The sequence below is a fragment of the Vipera ursinii genome (assembly GCF_947247035.1).
Source record: "Vipera ursinii genome assembly, chromosome: 2".
NCBI lineage: Eukaryota > Metazoa > Chordata > Lepidosauria > Squamata > Viperidae > Vipera > Vipera ursinii.
The window spans coordinates 185,838,558-185,852,989 of NC_139513.1; the positions used below are offsets into that span (position 1 = coordinate 185,838,558).

General features: G+C 46.5%; 1 protein-coding gene across 7 annotated transcripts in view; it reads right to left on the minus strand.

Annotated features, from left to right (window-relative positions):
- CARM1 (coactivator associated arginine methyltransferase 1) overlaps nucleotides 1–14,432 on the minus strand; it is a 156,639-nt gene that overhangs the window by 17,727 nt on the left and 124,480 nt on the right. For 2 of the 7 annotated variants that reach the window (XR_014491434.1, XR_014491435.1), the window contains exon 13: nucleotides 2,186–2,445. The exons of 4 other annotated variants lie outside the window; for them this stretch is intronic. Coding sequence is in view for 1 of the 3 variants with exons in the window: in XM_083354474.1 (XP_083210600.1) it covers nucleotides 2,172–2,445 (274 nt within the window). In the remaining 2 variants the exon portion in view is untranslated. Of the gene's footprint in view, nucleotides 1–1,907; nucleotides 2,446–14,432 lie in introns of those variants that run through there. One more of the 7 variants, XM_083354474.1, reaches the window with a different exon arrangement.

Below are 14,432 nucleotides of genomic sequence, written 5' to 3' on the forward strand. Positions count from 1 at the left end.
AAGCTCAGCAGCAGGTGCAGGTGGCCCTGCCAAGATTCGAGCTGCCTCCCATCCAATCAGATTTACTCAAAACAGGCAAAGCGGGGGGAAATCCCAACTTTGTCAGCCACTGCAATGGTCATTAGAGTGCCAGGCAGCATTCAAAAAATTAAAGCGACTCTTTGCAGCTGAACCAATCTTTAAACACCCTGACCCCGAACAACAATTCATCCAAGCTGATGCAAGTGACGTGGCCATGGGTGCTGTTCTTTTAAAAAAAAATCACAGTGGAGAGATTACAACCTTGCGCTTACATTTCCCAGAAATTAACTGAGACTGAGAAGAGGTGGGCAGTTTGGGAGAAAGAGGCTTTTGCAGTTCGTTGGGCTTTGCTGAGATGGCATCATTTCTTGGAGGAGGGGGAAAAAATACCTCTTGAGGTATGGACTGATCACAAAAATTTGGAGGCTCTCAAGATCCCTGCAAATTATATCCCACGCAAGTTCGATGGGCTAAATACTTCATTCATTTTAATTTCACTTTAAAGTATTTTTTGGAGGCAAGAACTTTTTGGCTGATGCCTTGTCTAGAATGCCCAAGTTCAAGAGGAACCGAGAGGAAGTAATTAACTCCATTATTCCTCTAACACAATCCGCTTCCCAAATAACAACCAGATTGCACAGACACACCCTGTTGGTCCTGACGATTGATCGCTAAAGGAATTGAAGAAGTTAGAGACTGATGCCTGGTTTAAAGATAACAAAACTATATTGACTTTAAGGGGGGGATTAGTTTGGAAATGTTCTAAGTTATACCTCCCTCAAGGCCTCAGACTCCAAGTGTTTGCAACAGAGTCATCATGCTAAGCAAGCGGGTCACTTTGGATTTTTACAAACATTGCAACTAGTGCACAGGCAGTTTTGGTGGCCAAGAATGACAAGGGCATTGAGAGTTATGTAAAAAGTTGTACCACTTCTGCTACCATGAAGAAGCATCCTGAAAAACCACCAGAGATCTCGCGAGAAGTTAAAAAGTCTTATGGAACTTTTTTTTTTGTCCCACAAATGTGGCGAAGGCTGAGAAGCGAAAGGAGAACCGGAATGCACCTGAAAGGCAGATTAGTAAAAAAAAAAAACACTTAGGGGAGGCGAGGGCATTTGGGTGGGGTGGCAACCTTACCCTGCACGGCTTTGGCAGGTGTCTGGCAGGGGGAGGGAAGCAACAGGCCCTGCCCCACCCCTCACATGGAGCACCCTGCTCCCGACAGTCCCCCCACGGCACCTTTTTTCCAGCTCCAATGCATCACTTCCTCCGCCACTGTGTGGGACTAAAAGTTCAATCAAGCAATTCCAACTTTGCAAGTTCTTTTTTTCCCTGTGAGGTTGAAATTGATTGATTGAACCTGCGTGCCACCTGTGGCATGTGTGCCATAGGTTCGCCACCATGGCATAGGGAGAAAGCAGAGCTGCTTAACTCATTCTTTGCATCAGTCTTTACACAAAAAGAAACTATAACCCAGCCTACCAAAATCATAACTGTAAAAGACAGACTAGAAATAAAAATTAAAATAGGCAAAAAATGGTAAGAGAACACTTGTCTGATCTTGAGGAATATAAATCATCAGGACCTGGTGGATTACATCCCAGAGTACAGAAGGAACTGGCAGATGTTATCTCAGAACCATTGTACCATACCTTTGAAAAATCCTGGAACACCAAAGAATTACCTGAGTATTGGAAAAGAGCTGATGTTGTTCCCAACTTCAAAAAAAGAAGAAAAAAAAACAGACCCAGGAAACTACAGACCAATCAGCCTAACATCAATACTTGGGAACCCCCCCCCCAGATCTGTAGAACATCTAGAAATAAATAAAATTATAACTAGTAGACAGTACGGGTTTGTTAAACAGTGTCAGGACCCACCCCAATCCACATCTTAGGAAAGAACAACTCTTGGAGACAGGATTGTCCAAGCAGGAACTTTTACTAAAACATGATTGACAGTGGATAATCTAGATAGGATCTGGAAACTGTCACAGATTGATACTTTTAAAGTGTCTCCGAGTAAAATCCCCTCCCCTCAGTCCATTTGGTCAGTCCCGGATCAGTTAAGTTTCATGTGTCAAAACCTTTCATGGGAAAAGAGAAACTTCATGCATTTACAACATTTGCTTCCTCCCCTTCAAATTCCAATCAGAGATACAAACCAGAATCCCACCCCTCTTTCTTTGTTCTTTTCAGTTCAAAGGTTCTTTCCCTGGTCTTTGATGATGGCCCCCAGGCAGGCTGAATAAACAACCTTGCATCTAGTGGATAGGGATGTCCAATTAACATCTTCTCTTCCCCTCCTTGGGAATGGCAGAATCCAGTAAGGGGGTGAGATTTAGATTTGCACAGATAGGGGGTTAGAAATGGAATATAAATGGATTCTGACAATCTGCTCTCCTTAAAAAAGAGATAGGTCCACCTGTGGAGGAAATAAAATATAAATGTTAGCCCGGTTTGTTAGGATATTCTGTATGAAACTTCTTAAGCAACTTTGGTGCTCTAATGTGATGTTTATTGGCCCACTCATTTTCTGAGGAGGGGAGGAGTTTCCAAGCTACTAGATATTGAATTGCTCCATGGTGTTTCCTAGAATCCAGGATTTCCTTCACCTCGAAGTGTTGTTCTCCTTCCACCATGATGGGAGGTGGTGGGGTTTTTGTTCGTAGGGGTGACTGTTGTTCTCTTTTTAGTAAACTGCAGTGAAAAATTGGGTGTATCTGCCTAAGAATTTTGGGTAGTCCTAATTCAACTGTTACTGGGTTTATTATTCTTTTAATTGGAAAAGGTCCAATATATTTTGGTCCGAGTTTTTTACAGGGTTGTAGTGATTTAAGGTATTTTGTGGATAAATATACCATCTCTCCCACCCTGAATGGTTTGGGATCGACTCTTTTTTTGTCCGCCTGTGTCTTGTATGCTTGCCTAGTTTCATCTAAAGCTTTCATAACGATTGGCCAGATGCTTTGTAATTGAGCAATCCATTCCTTCAGTTTGGGAATAACCGGTTTGTTTGGGGTTAGTTCTGGCATGGGGTTGAAATTTTGACTAATAGCTACTTGAAAAGGAGTGTAACCTGTGCTGGAGTGGACTGCATTATTATATGCCACTTCTGCGAAAGGCAGTAGGTCCGTCCAGTTTGTTTTCTGGAAATTAATAAAGCATCTTAAATATTGCTCAAGTACTGAGTTAGTTTTTCACATTGACCATTCGATTGAGGATGATGACTAGAAGTCAGTCCTTGGGTGGTTCCTAAAAGGGATAAAAGTTCTTTCCAAAATGCCGACATAAATTGCACCCCATCAGATATGATCCTTTGTGGTGCCCCATGCAATCTGTAAATATGCTGCACGAAAAGTTTTGCTAAGGCTTTTGCGGTGGGGATCTTTTGGCAAGGGATGAAGTGCACTTGTTTGGAAAACAAGTCCGTGACCATCCAGACTACAGTGTTCCCATTGCTTTCTGGTTAATTCCACTATAAAATCCATGGCTATTTCTTTCCATGGGGCTGAGGGGTTCGCCACCGGTTGTAACAGTCCTGGCGACTTCCCTTGCAGCCTCTTAGCCGTCGCACAAATTTGACAGCTGCCCACATAGCTTTCTATGTCCTTTTTCATGGATGGCCACCAAAATTGCCTTTTACTTAAGTGTAAGGTTTTTACAAAGCCAAAGTGTCCTGCTGATTTTGTATCATGGCACAGCTGCATGAAATTGATCCTCTGGGTGGCAGGTATGTATAACTTCTCACCCACCGAAGGTAGTCCATCTTTAATTGTGCACATATGTCTATTTTACTGGAACCATTCATCAGTTTCCAAAGACTTTCGGAATTCTATTCCAGTTTGGCTATCCACCTGCGGCTTCATTTTTGCTTGGGTCCTGGTGGCGACCAGTGCTGCCAGTTGTTGTTTGGGCATGAGTGGTTTAGAGTCAGTGACCTGTGTGCTATTATATTGGGGCATGTGAGATAATGCATCCGCCAAGAAATTCTCCCCCCCCCGGTAAGTGTTTGAGACTGAAACTGAATCAGTGAAAATGTTGGGACTAGCGGGCTTGCTTAGGAGTGAGTTTCCTGGGTGTTTTTAGAGCTTCCAAATTTTTGTGTTCTGTCCAGACCTGGAAGGGGATTTTATTTCCTTCAAGGAACTGGCGCCATGTAAGTAATGACCATTGCACAGAATATGCCTCCTTTTCCCACACAGGCCAACATTGTTCTGTCTCCGTGAGTTTCCTGGATGTATATGCACATGGTTGCAATGCCCCCTTGTCATTTTCAAGTAATAATACAGCTCCCACCACCACATCGCTTGCGTCTGCCTGTATTATAAAAGGTTTATCGGGATCTGGGTGTCTCAGGACAGGTTCGGCAGAAAAAAGTCTCTTTAGCCTCTCAAATGCTGCTTGACATTCCATTATCCACTTCAGGGGCTGGCTGGGTTTCACTGGGGACGCTCCCCCTTCATTTTCAACAAGTTTGTGAATGGCAGGGCTGTTTGGGCAAATGAAGGGATAAACTGGCGGTAGAAGTTTGCAAACCCCAGGAAACTTTGCAATTGCTTCCGTGTGCAGGTGTGTGTGTGTGTGTGTGTGTGTGTGTGTGTGTGTGTGTGTGCCCATTCTAATACTGCCCTGACTTTCTCAGGGTCCATTTCGATGCCCTCTGGGGATATGCGATACCCCAGGTAGTCTATTCTTTCCTGGTGGAATTCACATTTCGATAGTTTAGCATATAGGTGGGCAGTCCGCAACTTTTTCAGAACTGCTCTGACTAGGTTAACATGTTCCTCTTTGGTCTCAGTGAAGGATGTCATCTAGGTAAACCAGGACCCCCTTATATAGGTGCTCTCTTAGCACTTTATTAATTAATTGCATAAAAACTGTGGGGGCTCCTTGCAGTCCAAATGGCAGAACTGTGAACTGGTAGCAACCCATTGGGCAATTGAACACAGTCTTCCATTCGTCTCCTTCCTTAATCCTAATGCAGTAGTATGCTTCTCTCAAGTCTAGTTTGGTAAAAATCCTTCCTTTTGATAGGTAGGATAGCATATTCTTCATTAGGGGTAGGGGATATACATTACATTCACTAATTGTGTTTAGAGACCTATAATCCACGAATAAGCAAAGAGAGCCATCCTTCTTCTCCCTGAACAGGACCGGAGCGGCCACTTTGGGTTTGGCAGGCTCAATAAATCCTCTTTCTAAGTTTTTCTTTATGAATCTTTCCATCTCCACCTTTTTTTTGGGAGGGGGGCTCATGGCATACATCCTGGGCTTTGGGAGTTTTGCCCCGGGTTTGAATTCTATAGCAGTCTGTGGGCCGGTGAGGGGGAAGCTTATCTGCCCATTCCTCACTGAAAACTTCAGCAAGGTCCCTGTATTCTTCCGGTATTTCTGGTAACCTCTTCTCTTCCCCCACTGATGCTGTCTCCTCTCTTCGGGTTGGGGGGTGCTTTGGGGTTTTAAGTTCCTATGCTCCCCCTCTGGGAAGTTGAGTTCTGCTGTCCTCCAATTTACCCAGGGGTTCCATTTCTTCAGCCATTCCAGTCCTAAAATCATTGGGCCTTCCATTCCTGGGGCCACTACAAATGTTATGTCTTCCTCATGAGTCCCCAGGGACTGGTGAACTGGTAAGGTGGCTATGGACCCCCCCTGTTATGGACCCATCTAACTGGCCAAAGGAGATTGGTTGTTTTATTCTCCTCACTGGGATCCCCAAATTCCCCACCAGCGTCGGGCTGATGAGGCAGCGGGTGCAGCCAGAGTCTATTAGGGCTTTTACTTTGACGGCTTCAGGCATAGAGGAAGCTAATATAATAACTAAGGATGGGTGGAATGGATCCACTTAACCAATGGTTCTCCCTCTGAGCTGTCTTCCGAGGTGTTCACCGCCCCTGCGGTGTAGGCCGGAATCCAATCCCAGTCCTTGGCAGGGGTTGTGGACCCTACAGCCTCTGTCCCCCTCATGGAAGGTTCTTTTGGGTTGCCTTGGGACTTCTCTGGTCTCCTGGAGGGTGATGCCTCTGATTTACGCTGAGGGGCTTTTGAGCGGCATTCTGTGGTGCAGTGGCCCTCTCTCCCGCATTTGAAACAGCCTGTTGATTTCTTAGCTATGGACGGTGGTTTTGCCACCTCGCATGTTTGCTCGGGCAGCGGGCATCTCCATGGTTTTCCCCAGTGGTGCCTCTTTAGTAGGTCTATTTCCACCTCCTCTGCCAGGACATACCAGTCGTCAAGGTGGGGTGGGTCTCCTTGAGGCAGGCAAGCATCATACAGGTTGTAGTTTAGCCCGTCTTTGAAATGGCTAAGGAGGATGTCTTCCAGCCAGTTCAGCTTTCTGGCAATGGCTCGGAATTCTTGGGTATATTCAGCCACCGGCCGTCTGCCCTGCCTCACCGTTTTGATTCTCTCCTGGGCCTTACGATCAGCCAAAGGATCCTCAAACCGCCTCCTCAAGGATATGAATTGGTTGAAATCGTTGAGTTCTGGGGTGCTGGAGTCATGCAGGTTCACCACCCAGTCTGCAGCCGGTCCATCTAAGGCGGATTGCACAATACGGATGCGGGCTTTGTCACTGGGGATGTCCCATCCATATTCTTCCATATAGCTGAGGACTTGGGTTAGGAAAAACCCCAAGCGTGGTGGCTCTCCCCTGAATTTTGCTTCCAGGGGCGGTAGTCTTTGAATGGATCGTTGTCTGTGCAGCGGGCGGTATTGCCCCTCATCCTGATCCCCATCTGTAGTTCTGTGAGGGGTGGGTACTGCTGAGGCGCAGCTCCTGGTCCAGCAGACGGCCCCGGTGTTGCAGGTTCCGGATCCCCACCCACTGTCTCTCCAATTATGGGCCCAGGCGCTGCTGCGGTATTCAGGTTTCTCCTCTCTTAGTGAGCTAAGGGTTTTCTTCATCAGGTCAATAGCTTTCTCTAGGCTCCACTCATCTTCACTGATGTGCAGGGAGCTCTCCATCTCTTGCCTCCATTCGGTTTGGTGGCCGCCCCACCTCTGGGTCAGTTTCCTCGATGCCTTTTCCCACTCGTTTTTCCTTCCAACGCCCATGGACCACCGCAGTTTGTGGTCATGCATCTACACCATCTCTTCCCTGGAGGAATATGATGCTTCAGCTTCTGACCATTGGTGGAGTTTTGTTCGGGGGGAAAGTTCCCTTTCCATGGGGCTTTCCTTCTCCCTTTCCTCATCATTAGACATTGTATTTTTTGCAAAGTCCCCCGGTAAGGTTTTTCCTTCCAGGTTGACTCTTAATGCAGATCCTGTCTAATGTCAGGACCCACCCCAATCCATATCTTAGGAAAGAACAACTCTTGGAGACAGGATTGTCCAAGCAGGAACTTTTACTGAAACATGATTGACAGTGGATAATCTAGACAGGATCTGGAAACTGTGTCACAGATTGATACTTTTAAAGTGTCCCCGAGTAAAAACCCCTCCCCTCAGTCCATTTGGTCAGTCCCGGATCAGTTAAGTTTCATGTGTCAAAACCTTTCATGGGAAAAGAGAAACTTCATGCATTTACAACATTTGCTTCCTCCCCTTCAAATTCCAATCAGATACAAACCAGAATCCCACCCCCTCTTTCTTTGGTCTTTTCATTTCACAGGTTCTTTCCCTGGTCTTTGATGATGGCCCCCAGGCAGGCTGAATAAACAACCTTGCATCTAGTGGATAGGGATGTCCAATTAACATCTTCTCTTCCCCTCCTTGGGAATGGCAGAATCCAGTAAGTGGGTGAGATTTAGATTTCCACAGATAGGGGGTTAGAAATGGAATATAAATGGATTCTGACACACAGATTATGCCAAAACAAACTTATTTATTCTTTGACAAAGTGACTAAATCAGTAGACCAACAAAATGCTGTGGACATAGTATACTTACAGTAGATTTCAGTAAGATATTTGACAAAGAATACCACAACCTACATTTTGGTAAACTAGAAAAATGTGGGATAGACAGCTTCACCATCAGATGGATTTGTAACTGGCCAACAAACCATACTTAATAAGTACTCCTTAATGGTATTATGTCTACATGGAGGAAAGTAAGCAGTATGGTACCACAAGGTTCTGTCTTAGGTCCAGTACTCTTCAATATCTTCATAAATGACTTTGATGAGGGAATAGAAGGAGAACTAATCTAATTTGCAGATTACACTAAGCTGGCAGGAATAGCTAACATCCCAGAAGATAAGCTCAGGATCCAAAAAGATCTTGAAAGACTTGAACAATGTGCCCTATCCAATAACAACTTCATAACAATGAGGACAATTAACCTGTGGAACAGCTTGCCTTCAGATTTTGGTAGGTTCTTCATCACTAGATGCTTTTAAGAAGAGATTGGACAGTCACTTATCCAAAATAATAATAATAATAATTTAATTTTTATACCGCCCTTCTCCCGAAGGACTGGTATAGGGTCTCTATTCTGATTTGATTTGAACATGAAATTTAATGTGGGGAAAAGCAAAGCTTTACACCTAAGCGGGAAAAATCAAAGGTACAAGTATTGATCAGGTGAAACCTGGGTCACAAACAGTAACTATGAGAGGGACCTGGAGTCCTAGTGGAAAATCACTAAAACATGAGCCAGTAGTGTACAGCAGCAGCAGCCAAAAAAGCTAATACAATCCTTGATTGTATAAATAGAGCCATAGAATCAAAATCACGTGAAGTATTAGTACTGCTTTACTTAGTAAGACCACACCTGGAATATTGCATCCATTTTATATTGAGACCTTTGAAAAAGTGCAAAGAGCAACTAAGATGATTAAGGGCTTGGAGACAAAAACATATGAAGAACAGTTGCAGGAATTGAGTATGGCTAATCTAGACAAAAAAGGACTAGGGGTGACATGATAGCAGTATTCCAGTATTTGAAGGGCTGCCACAAAGAAGAGAGAGTCAACTTATTTTCCAAAGCACCAGAAGGCAAGACAAGAAACAATGGATGGAAATAAATCAAGGAGAGAAGCAACCTGGAATTAAGGAGAATTAACAGCGAGAACAATTAACCAGTGGAACAGCTTGCCTGCAGACGTTGTAGGTGCTTCATCACTCAAGGTTTTTAAGAAAAGCCTGGATAACCATATGTATGAAATGGTATAGGGTCTCCTTCTTGAGCAGGTTAGACTACAAAACCTCCAAGGTCCCTCCAGCTCTATTCTGAACTGATTGATTGAGTTCTTTGTGCAACCATGCTGGTTTCTTCTTAAGATTTCTTATTTTTCTTTTTTAGTGTTATTGAGCTGAATTGGGCTTTTATAATAATATTTTTCAGAGTTTCCCAAACTTGAGTTTTTTTTCTCCTTTAAGATTTTCATCTATGAAATCCTTCCCAAGCTCTCCGGGTTTGTTAAAATCAGCTCTTTTAAAGCCTAAGACCCTGGTTGATTATGGTCTGTTGCTTGTTTCTACATTATATCAATTTCCAATATGACATGGTCGCTCTCCTCCAAAGTTCCTGCAGCTTCAACCCACTCTATCACTTCTTCTATTAGCAAGAATTAGATCCAGTATTGCTGTTCCAGAACTAATTCTTATTTGCATCTATCTTCATGCAAAACAAAACAAAATAATCAAAACCAGCATCACAGAAGACAAAATAGGAATACAAATCAAAATAGGTAAGAAAATGGTAAGAAAACATCTATCTCCTTAGACAAGTATAAATCACCAGGACCAGATGGATTACATCCCATGGTTTTGAAGGCACTTGCAGATATGATCTCAGAACCACTGAACTGTATCTTTCAGATCTCTTGGAACACAGGGGAACTACTAGAGCAGTGCTTTTCAACCTTTTCACAGATTGTACCACTTTTAGGACATGACAATATTCAAGTACCACCAGTGCTTAGCAAGATGTCAAAAACTTGATGACCAAAAAGAGAAAAAAAATATTGGTTTTAATTTCTTCAGTGGTGGTTCCTTTGCTGAATCACTTTCCCTTTGTGCCAATGAACTTATTATGAATTTATCCTTATTTATTAATATGCACCACTACCTTGGTGGTCAGGTGGCTGTTTGGCCCTTATTCTTCTTTCCCTCTCCTCTTTCTTTTTCACGGCCTCTACTCCGTTGATCCTTCTGCTTGTTTCACAGAAGCCTCTCTTTTTCTCTTTCTTTTCACTGCTTTTCTCACAGAAGACTCTCCTCTTTCTCCTCATTGCTCCATCCAAAGACTCGGTGTGGCTGCCGGCCACTCCCCAGGCCACTGGAAGTGCCAATCAGCTGTAGCTGCACGCGCTGATCCTGGGCTCTCAGCAAAGCCCCAGCAACACTACAGCTCCAGCTGACTCTCCCCCAGGTCTCTCTGTTGCTGGAGCCACTTCAGCTCATCAACACTGCTACCACTTCAGGTCATTCCCCCCCATACTTGTCTAGGTTGCATACCACCTGCCAGGTGCCAAAGTACCAGCAGTGGTATGTGTACCACCAGTTGAAAAGCCCTGTATTAAAGGACTGGAAAAGAGCTAATGTGGTTCCAATCTTCAAAAAGGAAAAAAGTAAATCCAGGAAACCATAGATCATCGGTAGCTAATTAACATTAACATTAATCATGAATACTTAGAAAAATCCTGTAAAAAGTAATCAAGCAGCTGCTTTAGAAGCACCTAGATACAAACAAGGCAATTACCACCGAGTTTATTAAAAATAGATCATGCCAGAGAAATTTTATTGTCTTCTTTGACCAAGTGACTAAATTAGTGGATCAGGAAAATGCTGGGGCCATAGTTTTGTGAGACTTCAGTAATGCATTTGACAAAGTAGATCATAGTTTACTTCTAGGTTAAGATAGAACATTGTGGGATAGACAGTACCGCCATCAGATAGATTAGTAATTGGCTGACCACCTTACTCTGCATGTAGTCCTTAATGCAGAGGTGGGTAATTAATTTTCCCAAGGAGCTACATGAAAAACCTGGAGCTGTGGTAGAGGGCCACTGCTCCCCTGCTACCAGCCCCACAGTGGGCTGCCCAGGAACAGTCAAAAGGCTGAATGTGGCCTGTGGTATGTTAGCAACAAGCCCAACTGAGCCCCAGGGCGACACCTCAGGAGAAGGGATTCACTCCCGCCTATCTGTACAATAGTGGTCTCCCACGGACATAAGGTCTCCCGTATAACTACCGCCACCCCACTGCCCCTGCCCTGAGCCCACGGCCAATGTAACACACAGAAACCTTGAGGGCAAAGCTCAGTCAGAGGGACACCTCCCTCTGAGCCCAACCAGGTTTCTGTAATGCATGCCAGATCCGCGTGTTCCTCCTCGATCAAATCACGGACGAGGGGAGCCTTTTTCACAACGGATCTGGCATTAAAGTACACCAGCCTGAGCTCAGGGGCCGCGGGCTCAGGGCAGAGGCAGTGGGGTGGCGGTAGTTATACGGGAGACCTTATGTCCGTGGGAGACCACTATTGTACAGATAGGCGGGAGTGAATCCCTTCTCCTGAGGTGTGGCCCCGGGGCTCAGTTGGGCTTGTTGCTAACATACCTGGTGCCCAACTGTGTAGCAACGGCCCTGCCCGAGCTTCTCGATGCCCTCTCAGGATTGATGGTTGAGTTTCCCAGACTTATAGTTCTGGGCAACTTTAACCTGCCTTCTCTGGGAGGGTCATCTGAGTTGGCCCGGGAGTTCATGGCCTCCACGACAGCCATGGACCTGACCCAAGTAATTCAGGGTCCGACTCATGGGGGAGGACACACTCTCGACCTAGTTTTCTTATCTGGGCAGTGGTTTCATGATCTGGGAGGGGGCTCGTCAACTATTGTCCCTGTCATGGTCTGATCATCACCTCCTGCGGTTGGTCTTCCGCTATGCCACCACCCACTGCTGGGCTGCGGAACTGACCAGTTGGTTCCGCCCCAGGCACCTAATGGATCCGGAACAGTTCAAGACGGCGCTTGGGTCTATACCTATCCCCCTTGCTCACAGCCCGGCCGACACCTTGGTGGATGCCTGGGAAAGGGCTGCCACTGAGGCGCTCGACCATGTTGTACCCTTGCGACCCCTGAACCGGCGCAGATCCCGGTGGGCTCCATGGTTTTCTGTGGAGCTCCGGGAGATGAAGCGAGACAAGGTCTAGAGAGCTGTTGGAGATCCAGCCGGTCTGAGTCTGACCGATTGCGGTTAACAACCTTTACGAGGTCTTATCTCGCGGCGATGAGGACAGCGAAGTCTAATTACTTCACTGCCCTCATCGCGTCCGCAGATAATCGCCCAGCTGCTCTGTTTAGGGTGACTCGCTCCCTCCTTAATCAGGAGGTGAAGGAGGAGCCCTTGCAGGGGCGGGCCGACGAGTTTAGCTATCATCTGACGGACAAAATCGCTCAGATTCGAGCCGGTTTGGATTCTGACTGGGCAGAGACTGACGGGGAGGAATTGAGCGGTCTAGAGAATGTTACCTGGAGTGAATTCGATCCTGTGACCCCAGATGTGGTGGACAGGATCATGAGGAGACTGAGTTCCGCCACGTGTTTATTGGACCCGTGCCCCTCCTGGCTGGTATATGCAGCCCGGGAGGAGACACGAGGCTGGTTCCAGGCAGCAATAACTGCTTCTTTGAGGGAGGGTACCTTCCCTGTTGCCTTGAAGGAGGCAGTGGTGAGGCCCCTCCTCAAGAAGCTTGCCCTGGACCCAGCTATTTTGAACAACTATCGTCCGGTCTCCAACCTTCGCTTTCTTACGAAGGTGGTTGAGAGCGTGGTGGCACTTCAGCTCCCTCTGTTCCTGGAGGAAACTGATTATCTGGACCCGTACCAATCGGGTTTCAGGCCCGGGTACAGCACGGAGATGGCATTGGTTGCGCTGGTGAATGATCTCTGCCGGGCTCGGGACATGGGTTGTTCCTCTGTCCTAGTCCTATTAGAACTCTTAGCGGCTTTTGATACCATCGACCATGGTATCCTACTGCGGCGTCTCAGGGGGTTGGGAGTGGGGGGCACTGTTTAACAGTGGTTCTCCTACCTCCTGGGCCACTCGCAGTCGGTGTTGACGGGAGGGCAGAGGTCCGCCCCGAGGCCTCTCATTTGTGGAGTTCCTCAGGGGTCGGTCCTCTCTCCCCTCTTGTTCAACATCTATATGAAGCCGCTGGGTGAGCTCATTCGTGGTTTCGGGGTGGGGTATCATCAGTATGCTGATGATACCCAGCTTTTTCTTTCCACCCTGAACCAACCCAGTGATGCCCTCAACGTGATGTCCCGTTGCCTAGAGGCAGTTCAGGTTTGGATGGGGAGAAACAGGCTTCGTCTCAATCCTGCCAAGACTGAGTGGCTGTGCATACCGGCATCTCAGAATAACCAATCTTTTCCATCGTTAACTATGAGGGGGTGAGGTGTTATCCCCCGTTGATAGGGCCCGCAACTTGGGCGTCCTCCTGGATTCACGGCTCAGTTTGGAAGATCATATAGGAGCCGTGGCCAGGGGGGCTTTTGCCCAGGTTCGCCTGGTGTGCCAGTTACAGCCCTATCTGGACCGAGATGCCCTACGCACAGTCACCCATGCGCTCGTGATCTCCCGGCTAGACTACTGCAATGCTCACTACATGGGGCTGCCCCTGAGGACCACTCGGAGGCTTCAGCTGGTGCAGAATGCAGCCGCGCGAGTTGTGATGGGAGTCTCCCGATACTCCCATGTAACACCTCTTCTCTGCGAGCTGCATTGGCTTCCAGTTGCCCTCCAGGTGAGATTCAGGGTGCTGGTGATGACCTATAAAGCCTTAAATGGCATAGGCCCAGATTATCTGAGGGAGCACCTGCTGCCATTGTCCTGTGCGCTACCACAGAGAGGGCCTCCTCAGGGTACCGCCGGTCAAGGATTGCCGACGGGCGATCCCCAGGGGGAGGGCGTTCTCTGTGGGCGTGCCTGCCCTATGGAATCAACTGCCAATGGAACTCCGCCCTGAGTCCTTTGGGAGTAGGGCGGTATATAAACCGAATAAATAAATAGCCACCAATGAATAGAATAGAGCTGGAAGGGACCTTGGAGGTCTTCTAGTCCAGCCCTCCACTCAAGCAGACAAGTGACTGACAAGTCTATTCTTAAAAACCTCCAGTGATGGAGCACCCATGAATTTTCTGAAGGTAAGCTGTTCCACTGGTTAATTGTCCTCACTGTTAGGAACTTTCTTCTTAATTCCAGGTTGCTCCTCTCTTTGATCAGTTTCCAACCATTGTTTCCTGTCCTGCCCTCTGGTGCTTTAGAGAATAATTTGACCTCCTCTTTTTTGTGGCAGCCTCTTAAATACAAGAATATTGCTATCATGTCATCCCCGTTTCTTCTTTTTAGATTAGCTAAAACTAAGTCCTGCAGCCATTCTTCATATGTTTTAGTCTCTAGGCCTTGGAACATCTTAAGTTGCTCTTCTCTGAACTCTGAACTTTCCAAGGTCTCAACCTCTT